The sequence below is a fragment of the Parus major genome, chromosome 19 (assembly GCF_001522545.3).
Source record: "Parus major isolate Abel chromosome 19, Parus_major1.1, whole genome shotgun sequence".
NCBI lineage: Eukaryota > Metazoa > Chordata > Aves > Passeriformes > Paridae > Parus > Parus major.
The window spans coordinates 2,111,736-2,134,575 of NC_031787.1; the positions used below are offsets into that span (position 1 = coordinate 2,111,736).

Below are 22,840 nucleotides of genomic sequence, written 5' to 3' on the forward strand. Positions count from 1 at the left end.
GAAAATAATGTCTTTGCAGAAATGGCACCTCCTGACTCAGCAGATGAGGGGTTTTTTTTGCACAAGCTGATGTGCTGACGCAAACCACAGAGATCCAGGTTTAATGGGTTTTGCTTCTGGTAGCCCTGCAGGGACCTGTCACCCACCTCAGTTCTGCTGGGTTTGCTTTCTCATCTCTGAATATCCACTTGCACCTCCCTACCACGTAATCCATGAGCTGATAGCACAGTGGTCTCCATCAGCAGCTCTGGAGCTGATGTGCAGATGCACACGATGCCTCCCCCAGACACCGTGCAGACATCACACAAGGAAAATCCAAGCACCCCAAAACACACTTCAGTGCCCCATCCCCTGGGAATGGGCTAGAGCTTAAAGGAATCCTTTTCTTGAGGGAAAAAAAAGCCATTAACGGATTTAGACAAAGAAATCTCCCACCATGTAGGTGGGACCCCCTCCAGGTTCTGCTGGAGGTTCCCTTTGGGTGTCATCATGCTCAGGAAGCACTCTTAGGGCTGGGGCTGTCATGGGCCAGAGGGATAATCTGGCTGGCAGAGATACCTGGGAAGAAGGTGTCTGGAGAGCTACCAGCACATGCAGCTGGCAGCTCAGGGGAAACCAAACCAGCACCCCAAAACATGTCTTTACTTGTGAGCCAAGCCCAGGCAATCCAGGACCCAGGAGTGATAAATTTGGATGCAATGCCATATTCCAGGTGTGTATGAGTGATGGGTGAGGGCATTTCTGGAGTCTCACAGCATGGGAACCTGTCTCCTTGTATCTGCCAAGAAGCACTTATCATGGAGCCAGAGAATGGTTTGGGTTGAAAGAGACCTTAAAGACAACTCATTCCACCCCCTGCCATGGGCAGGGACACCTTCCACAATCCCAGATCGCTCCAAGCTCTGTTCAATCTGGCCTTGAACAATTCCAGGGATGGGGCAGCTGCAGCTTCTCTGGGCACCCTGTGCCAGGGCCTGACCACCCTCACAGTAAAGGGTGTAAAGGGTGTAAAGGAATCATTTACTAGTGAGGAACACAGCAGTGATTTTCTTCCTCTTGAAATTACAGATATATACCACGTACTGCCTGTATTGTGGCTCAGCCTGATTCAGGAGCCTCACACACCAGAAATTCTTGATTAAACCTTCAAAACTCAATTTTTAAGGGGAGTACAGAGCTTGCACTGACACCAGGCAAAGGCAATGTCCTGGTGTAGGGCACAGACAAGGTCCCTCCTTACTGAGCATAACTGCCTATGTCCTGCACATCCTCTGCTTTCAGGTGATATTATTTCAACTCTGCTTCTCTGGATAACCTTTCAATTTTGTGGGCAATAAACCAAAGGATTTGAAGAACGTACCTGTAAAAATTCTTTCGTCAAACATCCTAGGAGAAAAGGAGAAAAAAAAAAGAATTAGAAATAGATGCTGCTAATGACTGAATTGGAGGTTTAACTAATGAATAGCATTAAACCAAGTCAAACTAGTAATTTTTTCATTCTTTGAAAAAAGGGAATTACTTTTTCAGCTAAAAAAAGGCCTTTTAGCCTGTTGTGCAACCAAGCAACCTTATGGCATATGCATTTTAACTAAAGCACCTCTAAATCTGCTTGTTGTTGAAGTTGCTGTAACCACCTTTAAATGTTTGGGGTTGCATCAGCAAGGTTTGGTGCCAGTGATCACTTAAAACAGGGTGGCAGAGCTTGGGGGTGATCATGGTACAGCCAGCTCTGCCACATCCTTGCAAAAAGAGAGAGAGGGGGATGAAAACCAGAGGTTTGAAGGGGAAAGAGCTTTCAACTGTCTTTATTGAAAGAGGGTAAAATGAGTGTTTGGTGTCAAAACAGACCCTGTGATCACAGAGGGAGCACAGCTCAAATCCCTGACACCCTTGAGCCATCCACTTCTTTGGCTTTCCTTGCCACCCACCTTTTGATGACAAAATGGATGTTGTGCCTCTCCTCCAGTATCCGTTTGAGTTTGGGGACACCATAGGTGCAAGGTCTTTTGAAAGGTATTTTGTCTGGGATGCCAATGATCTCCACGGCCTCAGGGTCACAGGCAATCTTCCTGTAGGGGACAGGGACCATGTGGTCTAACCCCAAGGCTTCAGCTGAAAGATGAACACAGGGTTTTCATTCACACAAGTGCTTTGTCTTTCACAGATGCTAAGACAAAGGTGTAAGGGGGCTTGAACTCAATCAGAGCAAATGCTTTCTGTCCTCTTCTCTGCTTGTCCCAGAAACTGAGCCCCAGGAGAAGCTCTCCCATGGGAAATGGACAAAAAGGAAAGCAGCAGTAAACACAGCTCCCAAAACTCCCAAACATGCCCAGTGATGCTCAAACCATGAGTGAACTGGCCCAAATATCATTCCCAAACTCTTTGTGACCCACCACAGGTCTGTGAGCTCTGTGATTCAGAAGCTGCATAGCACATGGAATCATAAAATTGTTAATGTTGGAAAAACCCTCTAAGATTGATTCCTGCTGTTAACCCAGCAGCACCATGCTCACCAATCGTGTCCCCAAGTGCCATGTCCATGTGCTTTTTTGAACATTTCAAGAGATGGTGAGTCCATCACTACCCTGAACAGCCTGTGCCACTGCCTGACCATCCTTTCAGTGAAGGAATTTTCCCCAGTGTCCAACTTAAACCTTCTCTGGAGAAGCTTGAAGCAATTTCCTCTGATTCTATCACTTATCACCTGGGAGAAGAAACTGAGTCCCACCTAGCTACAACCTCCTTCAGCTAATGGTAGGGAGTGGGAAGGTCCCCCTGAGCCTCCTTTTCTCCAGGCTGAGCCCCCACAGCTCCCTCAGCTGCTCCTCCTAAGCTCTGTTACCCTTTGGACACACTCCAGCACCACAAATATAAATCACAAGTGAAAGGGCTTGTCTCAAGCCCATATACAACTCACAGGTGACACAGCACACATCTACAGCCCACCTGTAACTCAGGAATTACACAGCCTGGTGGGGATGGCACAGTTGAAGAGCCCACCAGCCCCAAGAGATTTCTAAAGCTTCCACCTGCCAAAATGCCCAGGAGCTACACCAAAAGCACTGCCCACAGCAAAAGGAGCACCAACAACATATGCAAGCCGTGCAGATGGAGAAAAAAGCAGCTGCAACAACAACCATCTTCTTTTTACCTGCCACATGTAGGTAAAAGGGCCACATGCCACCACTCCTGGTGCCCAAGTGCTATGATCCAGCATACCACATTCCCAGACAGGGCTGTTTTACAGCCCAGTTATAAATTTCTTGACAATGGTGTGGGGCTCCAAACAGAAATATTGACATAACCTTCAGGAGACTGGGAGCTGCTGAGCTAAATGTGTTAGGAAGAGCAGGGAGCTCTAGCATATGGCTTCTGCTGCTGTGTTAGGGAACAAAAATGATTGCTATATAATGATATGCAATCCACAAGCACTGCAGATGCATAATGGGATATTAACTCCTACTCACCATATCTGCTGTTAAAAAGAATTTGCACGCACTCCCTAAGGGTGTTGATGTCTTCAGTTTCTTTTATAAAACTGTCCCACTTATCTATCAAAACAAAATACAAGAAATAAGAAACTTCCATATGGTTCATACACAGCAGATGCACTTTTTTCCTGCAAAGTGCTGCGAAGCAGGAACAAGACTTCAAAAATTATTTCCCTGTTCCTGAGCGAATTTTGCCAGGCTGGCAGATAAGGTCTGGGCTTCTCCAACCCCAAACCTAAGCACTCTCCTTGGCATGTGCAAAGCAGATTCCTAAGAAGTGACCCCATAAAATTTCTCAGCTCTGGAATGAAAGATCCTCTTGGACAGAGCCAACTCCACCTGGAATGAACCCTTGAAAGGTACAGCCCTTTCACAAGTGGATCTTTTCCATCTTCTCCTCTTTCCCAACCTTCCCACCCATATTTTTTTCTCCTCTTTAAGGCAGGCATGGGTTTTCAGGCTGCATTTCCCTTGGGTGCAGTGGAGGTGGGGAAATGCCTGTCTCCTCCCCACTGCTGATCCCCCCAGGCACTGCTGCAGAATCCCACTGGGATTAGTGGGTTTCAGTCATTTTGAAACAATGCCAAGTTTTCAGCAGGTATGTGCTGTTTGCAGCTGGGGCAAGCAGCCTCTCCCTGAGCCATGCCTTGTTTCCCTGTGCAGGAAGCAGAGATGGGAATTCCCAGGCAGCCAGCAGTGCTCAAGGACCACTAGCAGCATTGTGGAATGGCAGGGATGGAGCAGAGCAGAGATGAAAGTCTTGGCTCCAGTGCAAGATGCATCGCCTCCAGCACTGCCAGGTCCCTGCAGAGCGTGGAGAGGGCTGGGAGACTGCTGGGGAGAGATGTGGTGAGGGGAAACCTTTCCCTAAGGCTGCCAGCTGCCTTTAATGCTGGAGCAGGACACAGACCTGTCTTGTCATGGACGATGGAGAAGAGGATGCGCTTGGATGAGTGCACATTCTGGATGAGGGGACCTCCGGAGACTGATGATTTCTGTCCTGGACAAGAGGGGAGACAAGGAGAAAGGGCTGATGAGAGCCTGATCAGTGTTCCAGGCACCACAACAGGACCCTGGGTGCTGTCCCCCACCAACCCTTCTGTTTTTCCTCCATGCACCCTGGCCTGTGACACCTGGTGCGGTGCTGGCCAGACCAACCCCTGCCATCCCCACTCCGCCTGCCTTTCTGGCCTGGTGGTGCAGCATCTGTCATTTAGGGGCAAAAATAGAGGTATTGCCCTGTCAGCAACACCCAGGGAAGGGCTGGGGCAGCGCAGCACAGCAAGGGCTCTGCTCACATCCACACAGCCCGAGCTCTACGCTGCTTCTCATCCAAGCAACACCAAAACCCCCAGCTGCCCCCTACCAGGGCCAGGGGCGGGCTGAGCACCAGGCCCTGATGCGAGAGCAAACTCCAGGCTATTACCACAGCAGTCGCTGTACTCCTGTGAGGAAGGCACCTTCAGCTCTCCCGCCGGCCGGGCCAGCAGCGCCTCGCCCGCCGCAGTCGGCGCAGGCAGCCCCGAGGACGCCTCCTGCTTGAGGTCGATGGTGACAGGGGTGGGCAGCGAGACGCCGTAAAGGAAGTTGGTGATGGCAATGGCCGAGGGGGCATCCTGGCTGCTGGGTTTGGCCACAGGGCCGGTGGCACCAGAGTCTCGGCTGCCCTTGGAGGCGAGGGAGGAACAAGTTAACTCGATGGTGGGGTTGGGCTCTCGGCTGGGCTCATCTGCTGGCCTGAGGGGAAGGAAGGGAGAAGAGGAGGGAAAAACAGGTTCCTTTGGGCCCATGGCACTGCTAAGCTGCAACAAGCGAGGATGTGGATGGGGAAGAAGGGCCGTGCCTGGGAGGGTGGGACATGCTGCACCACCAGCTGCCAGGCTCCTTGCTGAGGAGTGCCATGAAGACGATTACAGGGTTAGAGCACCTCTCCTATTTGGAAAGGCTGAGAGAGTTGAGATTGTCCAGCCTGGAGAAAAGAAGGCTCTGGGGAGAACATATGCTGGCCTTCCAAAGGTACTGGAGAGGTGGGAATGGACTCTTGGCAAAGGCAGGGAGTTACAGCACAATGGGGAACGGTGTCAAACTGAAAGAGGGTTGGTTTGGATTGGATATTAGGAAAAAGTTCTTCCCTGTGTGGGTGGTGAGGCCCTGCAACAGGTTACCCAGAGAAGCTCTGGCTGCCCCATCCCTGGAAGTGTTCAAGGCTGGGCTGGATGGGGCTTGGAGCAACCTGGGACAGTGGAAGGCATCCCTGCCCACAGCAGGGGCTTGGAATGAGATGGTCTTTCAGGCCCCTTCCAACACAAACCACTCTATAGCTTTGATCTATGATTCAGAAGTTACATTCATCATTCAAACTCCTGAGCATCTTCAGGCACTTAAACAGCTCCTGTCTTCTTTAAGTGGAGCTTTATTAGCTAGGATCAAGCTGCCCAGCTCTATGGCATTTTTACATTTAAAGGGTAAAACCTTTTATGACCAAATCACTTGGCTCCATTGCCTGTGCCAGCCCCCCATGGCACATTCAAGGGGGGAGCTCAGCCCATGGATGAGTTTCACACTGAAGAAACCGATGTGCTCCACATGAGAAAGGGAGCCACAAGCTCACAGACAGCTCAAATTCTGCGTGTCCTACTTTTAGCTGTCTCAGCCTGATTTTCTAGAAGCATCAAGCCTTTAGAGGAGGTATTTGGTCATGCTCAGCATTTTCCTGAATGGATCTGAGGTGCTGCCAGCCAGGCAAATGCAGGGGAAATGCACCTAAAACTACTGAACCCCTTGCATAAATGTGGCCAAAAGGGGGAGTTTGCTCTGCTGCAGTCCCCCACTTCCCTCCTTGTCTGGCATTAAAAAACCCATTTCAGCCTGGGAAGATACTTGCAGCATTTACCCTGGAAATCTCTCTGGAGACAGAAAAGCACTTAGCTTATCGCAGTGGAAATTTTGGCAGAGACACATAAAAAGATGCAGTTAATGTGCGTGTTTACACACACTTTTTATAGAAATGAGTCTGAAATGGACTCAAGCCCCCCAGCACGAACAAATCTCTGTGCAAGGCTGGATTTGGCATGGCTGGAGCCAGGTTTGTGGGTCGTGAGGAGAAGCTGGGACATGGGAGGGACCCTCCTGCCTGTGCCAGTGTTGGAAGAGACACCATCCCAAGGGCTCACCGCTCTCTTGCTCCTTGTAGGTCCCCAAAATTACCTTTTTAGCCTGAAGCGGATGCTGTGGCTGTGCTCCAGGATGGCCATCAGGGATTTCACATCATACTCCAGAGGTTTCTTAAAGCTGATCCCCTCAGGCAAGCCGGTAACTGCCAGCGAGCCCGGCTCTTTCAGGAACCTCTCGTACGGCAAAGGGACCACGCTGCTCTTCCCCATGGCTTCACCTGGGGAGGGGACAGAGTTACACACTGACAAACACCCTGTGCCCCTCACCATGGCTGAGCTGGGCTGGAGGAGTAAATGCAAGAGCAAGAAATACCAGCAGAATCATTAGGAGAAAAACCCCATTCCTACCTTCGCGCTTAGCATGCAAGGCGCTCCAATTCCCTTCTAAAAGCACTAATTAATAAAAAGCTCATAAAGGCCAATAAGCAGATGTCTCATCATTCAGGTTTCACAGCAGAATCCTCAGTTGGGGTCACTTGGCACAAGCCCACCCCTGGGAGTGCCCAGCCATATGCCAGTGAGGTACATGGCCGTCAGCAAGGTGGGAAGGAGCCAAGGGCTGACAAAGAAGGCAGAGGAGCTCGCAATGATTTTTATCTCATGCTTACTGAGATATTCTGGGAGCCTCATTTCTAGTCAGTTTTCTTATTTTACCTCCTGGAAGAACGGAAAGCAGTTGATTGCTGTTGCTGTCAAGCAGCTTTGATTCACTTTGACAGACAAGGGAAAAAAAAAACCAAAACCAATAATCTCCCTCCATCCCACTATTCACAGACAGATTGAACATCGATACATTTGACTGCACAATCACCTCCAGCAGCCCAGAACTCTCACCTGCTCCCCTCAACAGTGGCAACATAGTCCCACCATGTCCCCACCATGTGCCTCTGGCTCCATTTTACCTCTGACACCAAAATCTCCCTATAGAGTCAGGTACAAATTGCTTTCCCTTCCCTGGCAGCAGCAGACAAACAGTGAACATTGCCATTATACAGGGATTTTCTAAGGCAGAGAAAAAGCCTGTGTGCCCAAACAAGGACTGCCCTACTATGCTTTGCAGGCAAAACACCATCAGAAAAACAGCCTGCTCTGAAGGATTTCAAGGAATGGCCAAAACCCTCAAGCTATTCTCTGGGGAAAAATTACTTTGGAAACCAACCCAGGCCATTGTGATCAATAAACATGGTGCTGAAAGCATGAAGCACAAGGAACAACCATGCAGGAATGCAACCTGTCTGGCAAAGCAGTGTCCAGATGCAGAACATCTGGTGCCATGGTACAGTGCCTGCACCTTCATCTCCAGACAGAGAAGATTATGGGACCTTTAAGTTGTTGAGGGATTTTATTTTCAATCTTTTATTTTTATTCTCTTCTTAAAAAACCCAATACCAAAAGATCTTATAGAAACACTGCAAATCTTGTGACACTGCCATCAAGCCCTTACTAAAAGTGATTTCTTCAACATGTCCTTTGAAGGAATGCATTATAATTAACAATGTGCAACCTGCACGAGCCATTCAGGCTTCTTATAGGGAGGAATGATAATATTTTAATTAAGCAAATAAGCAAAGTTTTAAAATAAGCCTTTGAACCACGACACCATGAGTTTACTTTCTGCAAGCTAACAGTTTCCCTGCTCCAACGTGCTGGCTCTAGCAGCTCTTCACCTCCCTTCATCACCTCTCTTCAGGACTGGGAGAAGTTCCCAATGTCCACAGTGGCTCAATCCAAATATCAACCCAATGCTCAAGAAATCCCCAAACATATTTTTATGGGGACTGTGTTATTGTCAAGGTGACCTTCAGAGATTTGTGGTTTGGCTAAAGAGACAATAATCATCATGAATGCCTGGTTAATAGAAGCCACTGGTAATCAGTCATCCTGTTGGTGCAGAGATTATCCAGCTCTGCAGGGAATCTTTTTGACTTCTGAGCATTTTAAAAGATTTTTTGTTTCCAATCCTTATTGATTAAAGGATAAAAAAAAAAGCTCTAAGAATCATAATTGTTAAACTCTCACAGTCCTCTCAGTGTTACAAACAGAATCACCCTGGGGCACTTACTGTCTCCTGTGTATTTCTCCCCACACTGTGGGTGTGTCCCCACACACCTCCATACACCTTGAAACTGTAAAGAGCTTTACTAATCATCCAATGGATGGGCTGCCTGCTTCATAAACCCCATGCAGCTGCACCCTGATCAAGCTTTTCTAATGCAATTATGCATTTATTGTATGTCAGATTTTAATAATTCACATATTCCCAAGAGGACAGCAAAGTTTGGCACTGTCCTGTCAGGACAATGAGACCTGCACCTTGGAGAGGGAATTCATCACCAAAAAACACGCTCTCCATTCTGTTCCCTTGGTTTTTCTGCATCATCCCTTCCCTCATTTTTGGGCCCAGACTCTGGAAGGCAGCAATAGGATCTGATTGCTCCCATTAATGAAAATATTGCCTCTAAGTCCTTGAAGTGACTTCAGAAAATTTCAGCAGCTGTCTGTCCCAGGGGAGAAGGGATGCCATCTCCCTTTTCTGTCTGTGAAGCCTGTGGAAGATGCTAGCAACAGCCAGCAGCAGCAACTCCTGCATGTGAGCCCAGCATAGTTGGTGTAGCTCCCTTCTGCTGTGTGGGATTGCCCATTCCCAAATCACAAACAGGGGCAAAGCCTGCACTTTGCACTCAGGGAGACCTGCAGGGCTCTACCAGGCCCTGAATCTCAGATGGTGATGGGGAGCTGCACCCAGAAAAGCCAAACACCCAGTTCTGCAGCTGGTCCAGAACTCCTGAACTCCCCCAGAGCATCATGCAGAACCAACACAGCCTGCTCAGCAACATGGGGGAATAACTGGGGCTCTGTTTTCCCAAGCCAATGTAACTTTTCCTTCCCTGACTAGCATAGCTCTAGAGGTGCTGCCAGGGGATGAGCCAGCAGCACGGCCACTACTGCCAGCCGCTCCATGGGGCTTCCAGTGGATCCTCGAGAGAGAAGAAGGTGCTGCTGCTGCTCAAGCCACTGCAGATTGGGCCTGGAAGGAGCTCTGCAACCCACTGGGTTCCATACCAACAGCCATATGGTCATCTATATTTAATTGCAGAAGCTTTATTGCTGGGGATGATGCATGTGCTGGAACGGCACCACCTCGTCTCTCGAAGTTGGGGCTGCAGGGCCGCGTGCTAGAAAATCATCTGTTTTCTTTTTAAATAGATTTTCCAGGGAAAAGAGGGAGGGAATCTGCAGAGCTCCAACACAGTGCTATGAAAGAGGTGCTGTGGATGCAGTGGCAAGGATAAAGGTGTGCTTGGAAATCACATTCAGGGCATCACAGAGGCTTCCCCTGGCCAGGGGAGACAAAGGATGCTTCAACCAGCCCAGGGATTTTTTTTACTCAGTTTGGGGCACTGGAGAACTGAGAAGCAGTGGCCAAATCCCATCTCAGTGCAGCACTAACTCGATACAGGAGCACATTTCACCGTGCTGCCCCCGCCAGGCACCTGCCCTGTGCTGAGGAGCCGGGCTGGTGATGAAAACCACATCTGGTGGCAGTGCTGGGCAGCTCAGTGAGCCCCAGGGACATTCCAGATCCCCCAAGGGAAGCATGAAGGTTCTTACTATAAAGCACATCAAACACTTCCTCTACCATCTTCCTGAGGAGGTACACATCTGATCCCTGGTCCGGGGAGACCCTGAGCACCCTTTGCCCGCACTCCTTTGCCTTCTTCTGCACCTCTGCGTCCTGCTCCTTCCTCTGCTGGATTCCTGCAGGGGGAGAGGAGAAAACAGGAGTCACTGCTATGAGCAGGCAGGTGTCCCACGTCTCCCACCCACCTCAGGCCCCAGCTTGGATGAGATCACACTGGGCTGATCCCAGCAGCAGGGTCACTCATCCAGGGCCCACCCCCTTTTCCCTGGATTTTCACACTCAGTCAGACTGAAACAGGAATGGGCAGTCCATTCCTAGTCTTTGGTTTCAATCTGCTTAGCCTTCAATATCTCAGGAAAGGAAAATCCGCCTTTCTTGGAGGCTTTTTTACCCTTCAGCATCACGTAGCTCAGTAATACCAGCTATTTCCTGCTAATTTCCCCCATTAAACTTCAAATAAAGCATATCTTTGGCATTGACTTCTTTGCATCTCTAAATGCACAGAAAATTAAACACTACAAATGCGTTACTGCTGTTCTATCCACAGTAATTTGCAAGGGATTTTCAGTGACAAAGGACTAATTCCTTCATCATCCTCGACAGACTCCTGTTGGCAATCGGCCCTGGATGCTGCTGGGGTGCTCAAGAAGGAGCTCATAGATCCTTCTGTGGAAGAAAGTCCATGGCTGGGACATCATGGGGAATGGGTCAAGAGCAACGTGGGATACACAGAGAACTAGACACAGGAAAATAAACAGTCACCATGCCCCCTGTAAAGCTCCACATGCCTCCTACAGCATGGCAAAACAGGCCCTGGAAAACTTTTTTGGGGTGTTTCACCAAGGTTGTGAAATGCACCTGCATCTGCACCCTCCAAGTACTGCCTCTCCCTCCTCCACTGACATTAATTCTGAGCACTGTCAATTCTCCTGGTGCATCAAGAAAGGCGGAACCAGAGGTTCAGATAAAGGAGGGTGCTCAGATGAGGTCTGAATCCCAGAGAGATAAGAGGTTTCTCACATCTGCAAGTGATGTCTGCTTTAGATTAATTCAGATCTTTCTAAGAGGGCAGCAAGAAATCAGAGGCACTGGAAACTGGCAGAGGTACAGAGCTGGGACAGAAGGCTTGCAGCACACAGGTATCCCCCAGATACTTGGTGAATCTGATCTGAGACTGGGGGAACACGGCTCCTGCTCAAGATATCCTGTCACCACTGCTCATCTCTCAAAAATATAAGCAACTCCACAACCAACACTTCCAGCTACCAAATCCATTCCTGTTTTTCCAAAACCAGGAAAAAACCCTTGGACCAAGAAAGCCCTTCTGCTCCTGGGAGGATCACTAGGACAAAGTATTTCTGCTAAGTCCTCAAGAAATACTCCAGGGCTCTGGCAGCACTGCTGGAGGCTAACAGCAGCAGGGCAGCAGAGCAGCCATGCAGCCCTGAGCCACCTCAGGGATGCTTTTGGAGAGAGGAACCACGCAGTGCCCTCCCTGGCAGGGAAGAGGCTCTGACTGCAGTTCCCTCCCACCTTCTCCATCACTTCAAACACCACTCAGCCCCACGGAGAGCGCTGCGGTGCCCCCCAAGCCGCGACCCCTCCGTGCCGAGCAGGAGCCACGGCTGGCACGGGGGGAGCACCAACCCCAGATACTCACTGCAGAACTTCTGGAAGTCGGCCTGCAGCTCCTTGCGGGCGCTGAGGAAGACCCGTCCCTTTTCAGTGCCCACCACGAAGGCGCTCTCCTCATGGACGGCGATGCAGGCCACCTCCGCGTTCAGCTTGGAGAGCGCCAAGCACTGTTGGAGGCACCGGGTCAGCACAGCACAGGGTGGGGGAGCAGCCCTGTTTCCCACCCCTTGCCATCTCTCCCAGTGGGATTTATTTTTTATTTTTTTCTTCCCATCGTAAGGTTCTTCCATCAAAAGCAGCGTTCTGGTTTATGTCAGAATTTCATGGGTTTATGACATCCCCTAAAAATTTCGGTGACTTTACAGCTCTACAAAAATATCCAGCTGGAAAACAAGAACTATTTACCCATCATTTTATTTTACTTTTTGCTATCCTAAAAATAAACATTTTATTGCATTTCTTTAAAAGAAAACGTTCCTGTAAAAAAAAAATCTAACAAAAAACCCACACCACAACCGATAACAATTTGCATTTTTCTACCAGCTCTAATGGAATAAGGAACACAGGAATCTTATTTCAGCTGCAGAACACTAATATGGTCAAAGTCCAGATTAGCTGAACGATTCTTCTTGTACAGTTATGCAAAAAAATAAAGAGATGGAAAAAACTTCTTCCATTAATCCATTTTATGTAACATGCCCTTCCTGCTCTACATAATACACATGTAGATGCATTTTTATTAGTATTTTTTATATTATAATCGTTAGTGCCAGTAGTCTAACTGCACTGGTTAGTCATATTATAGTTTATATTATATATAAACTATATATTATAGGAGTATCTTCATATTCCTATAGCTACAGCACTGGTGCTAGGAAGATTCTATCCCCAGGTCATGATTTAAATGGGTATAAAAGGGGGGATTTTCCCAGCATCAGCCCTGGTTAGACACATCAACAACCCCACAGAGGAGTTGGAGGATGCTGGCAGGCAGGGAGGGATCAGGAGAGCAGGGGGGTTACGTGGACCAACCCCTAAGCTACCTCCAGCTCCCTGCACACACATAAAATTCACTTGTGTGGGCTTAAACCAGCTTCTAGGCCATTTTACCTCCTGCTAACCTGCTTTGAGGAGGCATTGAATCAAATCCCACAAAACAGATATTTTTAAGAAACCTCCTTTCAAAACCCAGTGGCAAAGACAAGTATTTTGCTCAAAAAGCCCAACGCTCAAAAAATATACACAAAAACTAAGGTGAGATTTGGATGCAGAACAAATCCAAGCCCTAAGCCTGCTTGGTGACATGCACATGGCCCTGAGGTTTATTTAACAGGCACACAGGCCTGAGGTTTCAGTGAGCACAGAGCTTGCCATTGGGGAAGTGCTGGGATAAAGGCTGAATTTCAGGAGCTTGGCTCCCTGGCCCCAGTGTAAGCACCTAACAAGGACTGCATAATAATGTATATTCGTTAAGAAGCCAAACTATGGCAACATAATTTGCTGTACAGGATGGCATGGATATAAATCATCAAAGCTGCTTGGGGTGTGCAGGCTCCAGGGAACCTGCTCCTTAGTGGGGTGGTGATGTCAAAGAGAAGGAAATTGGTATTAATGAAAAAAACCTCTACCCGCATAGAGAGGAAAACATATCCTAGATAAGTGCATTACATATGACTTGACTTTAAAAAGAGAGAGCTATTTAGCACATCTCATTGCATTAGACATTTGTTACTACACATCCGCTTTCCCTTCTTGATCACATTCACAGTTAAAAATAAGATTAGCTCTGGTCCACGAGACTTAATCCAGACAGTTATCTTGTTTATGTAAGCACGGCTGACTTAGGCAAGGTTTCCACTGGGAATTCTACGTCAAAAGATATGAAAGTTATTTTCTTTGTTCTCAGAGATAAAAAGCCATTGTTCTGCTGTTGTGTAAATGCTCACGGTAACATTGGTAAAACAGCAAGGAAAAAAAAAAGCCAACCACCCTACAGCCAGTTGATACCAACATAAATATTAATGGGAAAACAATACACATCTGAGATTAACTTGTGCTGACTTTATGATCCTTACGGCTGTCAGGGTAGGAAAGGGTTTTTATTTCTCAGCAGCTCCCTGGGCTTTCCAGCAGCAGAGGAGAGCGGAATGAGCTCACCAGGCATCCTGTGCCAGCCCTGCACCCAGACAGCCTTGCTAAATGGAGGCCAAAGGAGGGAGGGGGATGGGGACAGGGGTGCCACTGGCCTCTTACCATGGAGTCTAAGGCAGACACTAAGCTGGTGATGATTTCATCTCTCTGGGGAAAAACCATATTCCATTGGTCAGCTCTGGAGGTGGTGAGTGTCACATCTAAAGGCTTCCCTGCCAAGGCCATATTCACCTGAAAACAGAAAAAAGTAAAAGAGCTATGCATCACTGTTACTAACAGAGAGCTGGAGCTGAGCATCACCACAGAAGCCTCACTGCCATCGTGTGCTATGGGAGCAATGCTGGCACAGGTGCACAGGGGAAACTGAGGCATGCACAGAGGCCACAGCTGCCTGAAGCCCACAGTACCCACGAGTCCTCTGCTAAAGGCAGAAAACTGCAGAAGCTGCTGAATCAAACCCTGGAGCCGATGCTGTGTGTGATCATCTCTGCATTTGGAGCTCACCCTCGAGGAGATGCCACCACTGTGCAGGGACCACGGGACCAGCTGCATGGTGGGACACCCCAGATGTGCAGCCTGTGGCCACACAAGCTGGAGCATGTGGTGCTGACACGGAGCACTCCTGTGCCCAAGCTCTGGTGGCAGCTGTGAGCAGGGGGTGATGGCTCTGTCCCCACCAAGACACCGTGCTGACTGTCCTTGTGCCTCCTGCTCTAAATCCTGGGCAAGAGGAGAGCCTGCCACCCAAAAGTGTCCCTGAAACAGGCCAAAGTCACAGGGTGCCCTGCTTTCACCCCAAGAGAGAGATGCAGCTCATGGCAAGGGATTCCCTAATGAAATCACCCCACTCTGCAGCTCTTGGTGTCAGGAGGAACAGGATGAGGTGGTGTGAAGGGACCACACATCTGAAAAGAGGCTCAGCCCCAGAATCTCCATCCCTCACGACCAAATGGGGAAAAATGCTGTGACCCAGCTACAAGTGAATGACAGCATCAGGCTTCTGCACCTCAGTGTCCATGTCCCATCTCAACTCATGGTAATGCCAGTGCTGCAGGGAAACTCAGCAAGGTCTCAGCCATGCTGGGACACCCACACTTGAGACAGCATCACCCCCCAGCACCCAACACACCCCTCCCAGCTCTTGCCCCTCCATCTGGAGGGCAGCCCTGCTTTAATCCTGTGAGTAAAGGGAGGCAAGTTAGCTCATAAGCCACTTGAACCAGATCATAAATTATGTGCTTGCAGATGGATGAAAAAAGCTAGAGAATCCCTAACAAGGCTGGATGGGCAGAAGGCGGGGAATATGAATGAAGCTGCCTGCACATAACTCAATTTGCCACTCAGTCGATAACCAAAGCTACTCAGCCTCACTGAAAAATGGGTTACAGGCAACAGCAAATCCCCAAATTCACCTTCCTGCCCTAGTTTGTACCTGTGTCCAAGCAGAAGGAATTTGAATGCAAAGCAAAGCTCTGCTGCCCCACAAAACCAGGAAAATGGTGGGACTTGGCCCAAAATAACAAGCTCCCCCACACTGGCATCTCTGCAGGTGCCTGAGCACACACTTTATGAAAGAATCATAGAACAGTTTGGGTTGGAAGGAACCTTAAAGGTCATCTCATTCCAATCCCCTGCCATGGGCAGGGACACCTTCCACTATCCCAGGTTGCTCCAAGCCCCGACCAAGCCGGCCTTGAAACCCTTCCTGGATGGGACAGCCACAGCTTCTCCAGGCAAACTTTTATAAGGATCTGCAACAAGCTAATGAAGAGGGGAGACAAATCCCATTAAACAATAATGACTGAATTTTGGGAACTGCTCTGGATGTGCCCCCCAAGAGCTGTTGCCAGGTCTTGAAAGCAGCTAAGCAGTGCTGGGGCTCCACTGGCACCTGCAGATGGCAGAGCTGGAACCGTGGCCACAGTAACAGTCACCCAGGAAAATCCTTTTCCACCCATCTGACACTTTCTAACAAAGCTGATGGACATCTCCATTATGATCTTGGGAGGGAAAGAACCTGGCCTAACCAGTCATCAGCTTGGAAAATAAAGCAGGAAACTGAACATATGGTCTTGCAGCTGGGCACACACCCCTGGTGTCCCCATGTTGGGGACAGGTCTCTGCCAGGCACCTCCAGCTTCACAAGAAGCTGCAGCAACACCAAGAAGCAATCTGCCTTGCTCCAGCCCTGCAGTCTGTGCATGCATGGGTGGATAGACAGACAGACTAGAGCCCATTTCATCTGCAAGCTCCCCAGCTGCTTCCTGAGCACAGCTCTGCAGGGAACTTGAGATTCCACACATGATGCCCATACATGTTTCTGAGTGCCCTATTTATTATGAAATATAGCTGCTATGACATGGACATTCTGTTGCCTTCTAGCAGCATTTTGGAGAACCAGTCCCTGCCTTGGTAGGGCTGGTTGCATCCACTCAGAGAGCTCTAGCTGCACCAACCTGCTCAGCCACGGCCTCCCACAGGAATCAGCACTTCCAGGGAAGAGATGCTCCTCTCTTGGCTGCAAAAAGCAAAGCCACAAGCTGGATCTGGCTGCAGAGAGGGAACCAATAGGAAAGACAGGGATAACATCAATGGGAAGTGGGGCAGGGTCCCTGCATCCCCTTCCTATCCTGCAGAAGACCAGGACAAAAATAAGCCCTTTCCCCTGGCAGATTGTTTAATAAGTAAAAGCAAGAATCACTCAACAAGAAAAAAAACCCAAAGCTTAACAAAAAGATGACCCAAGTAACACAATGGGATTTTAAGGGATGGGGGGGACAATATTCTAGTAAAGCTTTTAGTCATTTGTGGTCACAAAGAGCATGACAGTGGATTTACAAAAGGGTGGAATAAAAGGGAGGAAAGAAAACTTCACTAGCAAGTGCTAGGCTTATTTAAATCAAATTAAGACATAAGGCTTGAAGTTGTTTGTCTAATTAAAGGGAAACTCTTTAGGAAAACTAGGGTAAACCATTCTTGCAGCAGTTTGGGCTGGCAACAGGGAGCAAGGTGGGTAGGATGGGTGCAGAGCAGCCTGCCCCACCTCCTGGGGCTCCATGTGCCTGTCCTACTGAAATCCCTCCCTGGGACACCACCAAAGGGTTAATGTCACCTTCCACAGGGGTCCTGCTCCAGGTACAGCCCCATCACACCTCTGCAAACTCAGCCTCAACCCCAGGAGCAAAGGTTGGCTCAGGGACCATCACACCACTGTCACAGGGTCAAAACAAACATTTTTTGCAGATTGTTTTTACATTTTTTAGGGTTTGTTTTTTTTTTAGTTATCAAATTTTATTATTTTTTAATTATTTCTCATCCACGAAGTAATCTCAGGGGAACAGGGTGCTGTGCAACAGCTGGCACAGGATGTCATCTCCTGCTTGGCTCTTACAACATCTCCCTTGATAATCCTGGGAAAGATTAGAAACTTTCCCTGGGGCAGTTTCACTCATGAATCACCTGTGCTGCAGCAAAGGATAAACCAGGCACAGTTGGGAGGCTCATGAACTCCTGTGGAATGGGCCAGGGCCCCCCCAGGCCTGCACCCACAGGAGGCACATCCCCTCACCAGTCCCTCTAATGTTTCCATCTCACCAAGATAAACATCCTCCAACCACATCACCATTTCCAAATCCCATGCAGCTAACAAAACAGTCAAAAAAACCCCACCAGTAAGCCAGTGACAACCCCCCAAAGGAGATTTCTTGCCAGAAAGCTTTTATTATACTCCTCAAATGATAAACAGGTCCTATTAGAAGTAGAGGGGGTTGATGTGATCCAGCAACTCGCACAGCATGCCCCTGGCCCATGCAAAGTGAACTTCCAGGGTACTCCCAGTGCTAAGAATGGGAGAGTTTTCATCCCCCTTCTTCCTTATCTTCCAAAGTCTTACAATGATTTTCAACCCCATGTCAGCCAGAAGCAACAGCATCTTATTTATTAACTGAGTTGGTGTTTCCACACTGCCATGGTCCTTGAAACAGAGCCTCCACCACCATCCTCCCCTTGCCCCTCACCCTGCTGTGCCTGATACAGCGTAAATCCCCAAAATCTCATTCCGCAAGGGAAGCTGAACATTTATTCAGGACTTGCAAATCTGGACTCAATTATTGGCTCACCCCCTGCTTCCACTCCTCTGGGTCACCCTTGCCAGCAAAAAAAAAGGCAAGGCAATGACCCTTTTTTGGGAATTACCCAGGGCCAAAGCCAGTGCAGAGTGGGAGATGCTGTGAGATGGGAACAACTAAATGTCCAGGGGGGATGGAGCACATCTCACAATTGCTGCTTGTTACACTGACTTCTACCAAAGGGTTTTTGCTACCAATACTGAATCACAGAACTATGGAATAGTTTGGTTTGTAAGGGACCTTAAAAGTCCATCACATTCCAATCCCCTCCCATGGGCAGAGACACTTTCTGCAAGACCAGGTGCTCAAAGCCCTGTCCAAACTGGCCTAAAACATATTTGGTTTAAACTAATTAACTTGTTTTTTCCTGTTGGTCTACTGTGTCCTACAAATATAACTCTCAAATACCAAACAGCACTCTCTGGGCCCAGCCAGTTCTTAACCCAGCAGAGTGCTCCTGTCCAAGCTGTGGGCTGCCAGCTTTTCCAGGATTGAAAGGTATCAAGCTGATATCAGCTTTTAAAGGTGACACCTTTCTCCAAAGACTGAAAGCAGCAGAGCTGGGGGGCAAACACCCTCTGGTGCAGTCTGGGCCAGTGACAGTGACCAGCAGAGTAAGGATGCAGGCACTGCTCGGTGTAGTAGCTCCTGCCTCGCTTCCTCTGTTTGCTCTCCCAAACCCTATATCTCCCCTGCCTGTTTCCTTCCAAGTGGGTAGTACAGGGCAGAGCAAACTCTCATGACCAAACACCTCCCTCCCTGTTTTATTTTACCCACAAATCCCAAGGCACCTGCTGGAAAAACTCCTCACACAGACATCGGCACCACAGCATTCACCAGCATCACTGCCTCGGATTCGCTTCTCTGGATAATCTGGCACCTGCTGTGGTTTAGTCCCATTTATAAAAGAAGCAAAAAGCAAACTGGGGGCTCCCACAGGGAAAAGTGTCTACCACAGGAATCCAACCAGGGCATTGCATTCTGCTGCCACCTTGATTTCCTTAAGCCTAGCCTAGGTGCATACCTTAATATAGTACAGTAAAATTACAGTAGGCTTCTGTCTGGTGCAAAGAGAGATAGAAGAGGATCAAGTGCCCTTCAGAGGCTGTATCTCATCTCCCCCAGGATAAACACTTCCATGGCATGGCAGCTGCTGGGGAATCACTCTGCCTGTGGAGCTCCAGCAGCACTGCTTTCAGCTCCAGACAAGTTTCCACGCTGCAATCTCACGGCAGGCAGGCGCAGAAGCTCTTGCTTCCAGCAACTGCTTCTTCATTTATTAAAGAAATTTTAAAGAAAAACAAGGGAGAAAAAAGTGTTAATTGGATCACTCCCACTACAGCAGGGAGGGATGCTGAAAGCACCGTGCATGGAAAGCTGGATCCTGCCCCGGCAGCCCTGCATGAATGTTTGGGTGAGGCCAAGATGAGCTTCATGGTGACTGGTGGGTGAGCAGAACCACCCAGCCACAGGGACCTGGGAGCCTGCACAGCTCCCAGAGCTAAGCCTCCCTCCCCAGGGGGATGGCCAGCCCCAAAGCTCTGCCTGAATCAGAGAGCTCAGCACCCCTTCCTGTACCAAAGCACGCTGCTTGGCAGTTCCTAGAAGGAGAGACGCAGATCCGGCGCCTCAAACGCCAGGGCTCAGGTTGCACTTCCCAGAAGCAAGTGGCATGGGGAAGCCAAAATTAGCAGGCTGATAATTCTACCCCTTGGTACATCCCACTGGTCTAGTGGAGGGTGTCCTTGCCCATGTCAGGGGTGGGGGAGGAACTGGATGACCTTTAAGGCCCCTTTCAAACCACATGATTCCATGAATCTGTGATGATCCCTCAGCTCCTGCACCACCATGACTGCTGGTTATTGCAAGAAGATTCTGGCAATCCCTTGCCCAGTGAAAAAAATGAGGTGAAATGAACTCAGAAGCCATAGGATAACCTGCAAGGCAGGTCTTGGGATTGCACCAACCGGGGTTCCCAGCCCTGTACCCCCCTGCACCCCTCCATCAACACTTGGGTCCCACATTGCATGCCTGAGTGGGTGCTGGTGCAGGGGGAAGGCAGGCAGACTCTGTTCCCTGCCTGTGGTTTGGCAGTGTATACACTAACACTGGGGTTATTTAAAGCCCAGTTTTAACAGCATTCAGCTACTGGTTGCGTGATCAGGATAAAAAATCGCAATCCTAATTCCTGGCCCCCGGTGCCTATGGCAACTGGTATCCGTCTCCTTGGAAACTAATCTCGTGGTATTTGAACAATGTACCAAGGGCCTTTAATCTCCCAAAGACTGTAAATCTTTATTCTAGCCTGCTCTCCTCCTACCCCAAGAGCCAATATAAAAAGCCTGTTGTTTTCCATGAAATCACTAAGAGCCTAACTTGAATTTTATATTACACAGACACATGTTTTTTTGCTTTTTTAAGATATTTTTTTCCCCACTAAATTACGGAAAAATCCCATATATATGATGCTCCTGGTGTTGCAGCCCTGGCCCCACACCTGGTAGGGGATTTGCTTTCTCTGAACAGTGCTCACTGCCCTATCCTGGCTCTTGCCTCAAATGGCATGTCCACCTTGTCCATCGAACCAGACACTGCTCCAGATTATTAATTAATTTATTATTATTATTATTAATTATGATTTAGCAAAAGGCTACTCAAATATACAAAATGAAAATATACAAAAACCTAGCAGCAGCAACTCTTTGCTGGGGGCAATGAGTCCACAAGGGCTGAGAAGAAGATACTCCATCCCAGACCCCCAAATGCTGTTGGACTCCTCATCTTGCTCCTCAGCACTCAACCCAAATGCTTTTTTCTTTTGCAAAGCTGCTGTTGACGGCACCAGCCCCTCCCCAGCTCCCAGACACTGCTCATCACCCACTTTCTGCTCTGCACAGGCAATTAGTTTGCTCTGCGTAAGGTGGTCCCTGACAGAGAGATACCACATAATCTCATTATGTTTAATTTTATCTCTAGTATTTCTCTCTGGTTACTGGTGTCTCAGTACCAAGTACTCCATGTGTTACAGGATGGGCTGTTTTCTAATCCAGGCTGGATACATAAATAAACTCATTAAAAAAAAAAAAAAAAAGGTTTTTTAAAGGGATGATAGAAGGCTCAGAGATGGGAGCATCCAATGCCCTGAGTCTCCCACTCCTGTCTGCTCCCCACTCCCTTCTCCCTTATTTTATTTTATGGGATGAGTCACAAAGGTGAGAGCAGGTGCTGGGTCATCCCAGCCCCAGAGCTGGGAGCACGTGTGTAGAGGCTCCTCACCACCCACAGCCTCAGTGGCTGCCCAGAACTGGGCATCCTGCACAGGGCAGGTGACTCACAGTGCCATGGAGGAGTGTTGGGTGAAGCCAAGCACGCACCCGCCCTGGTATGACCCGTCAAGTGAGGCAGGTACTGATGGTGCCGCCAGCCAGGATCCCATTTCCTCCCCAGGCAGCCTCTGGCCATGACACCAACCCCAAAACCTGCAAACCCCACTGGTGCTGCGGGACTGTCAAGGCTCAGTGTCACTGCTGACCCAAACAAACGGCTGTGGGTGCCACAGTCCCGAGCAAATCCCAGCTGGGATAGCAACACCAGGTCCTGCTCAAGAGACCCCACTGGCTGCTGGGGCCATGCCACCTCCAGCCAAGCTGTCCCCACCACTGTGACCATCCCCACAGCTCCTGTGGGGACATTCTCCAATGCCTAACACATCATGGGTGCACACCAATAAATTACCCCCAGATTCACAAAGGCTTGGCTGTTTTTAACGCTGAGCACCACAAGCCTTGCTGTGCTGATGGCAGCTAGCCAGGGACAGGGACAGATGGATGGGACAGACACACATCCAGGGACAGCTGTGGGTTGCAATCCCCTCAGCAACACCTCTGCCTCTGGGGGCTCTGAGGAGCTGTGTGTAGCCATCAGTGCCTTCACCTGGGCAGGACAGCACAGCATCTTGAGGGGTTTGCTGTGGTTCCAGTGTCTCACCTGGTGCTCCAAGAGGGATTTGGACTGCAGTGGGGTGGGGAGTGTGCCAGCCCAGGGCAGATGCAGTGGGAGTGGCTCTGATCACAGCCCTGACTCAAAGGCTGCCTGGGCTGGCCCCAGGGAGCCCTGCGAGGATGGCTTGGGGCTGGCCAGGACCTGGCCCGAAAACAAGCCAGGTCCTCTCCCACGTGTTTCTGCTTGGAGTCACGTCGGGACAAGGTGACGTAGCTGTTGATACCTCCTCCTTCCCAGGACTTGTCATCATTCAGGCTTGAACACTGCAGCTTGGGACAGCATTTCCCTTCCCTGACACCTTGACCCACCCTAGAGCACACAAGGCCCTTCTTTCTCAGGAAGAAACTGGCCCAGATGAGCCCCAGCCCCAGGAACCCCTGTTCACCAGTGGGTCAGCTCAGCTCCCTGAACCTGCAGCCACCCAGCCCCACCCTTGTCCTGCTCACACTGTTTTGGAAAGGATTAGCCAGGGAAACCATTGGCAGAGGTGTCCCCCAGTACCATGGGGCCAGCAGAGCCCAAGGTCTTGCAGAAACACATGTTCCCTCCTGCTAAATTCCAGCTTAATTCTCATTTCCATTGTGTTATGAAATACATTATCTATTGAAACTAAGTCAA

At 49.2% G+C, this 22,840-nt stretch overlaps 1 protein-coding gene across 6 annotated transcripts in view; it reads right to left on the reverse strand.

The window, feature by feature from the left end:
- GTF2IRD1 (GTF2I repeat domain containing 1) overlaps positions 1-22,840 on the reverse strand; it is a 61,104-nt gene that overhangs the window by 26,769 nt on the left and 11,495 nt on the right. For 5 of the 6 annotated variants that reach the window (XM_033519000.1, XM_033518997.1, XM_019008621.2 and 2 more), the window contains exons 2-10: positions 14,196-14,324; positions 11,968-12,109; positions 10,277-10,423; positions 6,699-6,882; positions 4,918-5,228; positions 4,402-4,491; positions 3,468-3,551; positions 1,929-2,112; positions 1,361-1,386 (exon numbers count right to left, since the gene is read on the reverse strand). In XM_033519000.1, coding sequence (XP_033374891.1) covers positions 1,361-1,386; positions 1,929-2,112; positions 3,468-3,551; positions 4,402-4,491; positions 4,918-5,228; positions 6,699-6,882; positions 10,277-10,423; positions 11,968-12,109; positions 14,196-14,318 — 1,291 coding nt within the window. In that variant the 5' untranslated portion in view covers positions 14,319-14,324. Of the gene's footprint in view, positions 1-1,360; positions 1,387-1,928; positions 2,113-3,467; positions 3,552-4,401; positions 4,492-4,917; positions 5,229-6,698; positions 6,883-10,276; positions 10,424-11,967; positions 12,110-14,195; positions 14,325-16,549; positions 16,639-22,840 lie in introns of those variants that run through there. The other variant, XM_033518996.1, reaches the window with a different exon arrangement.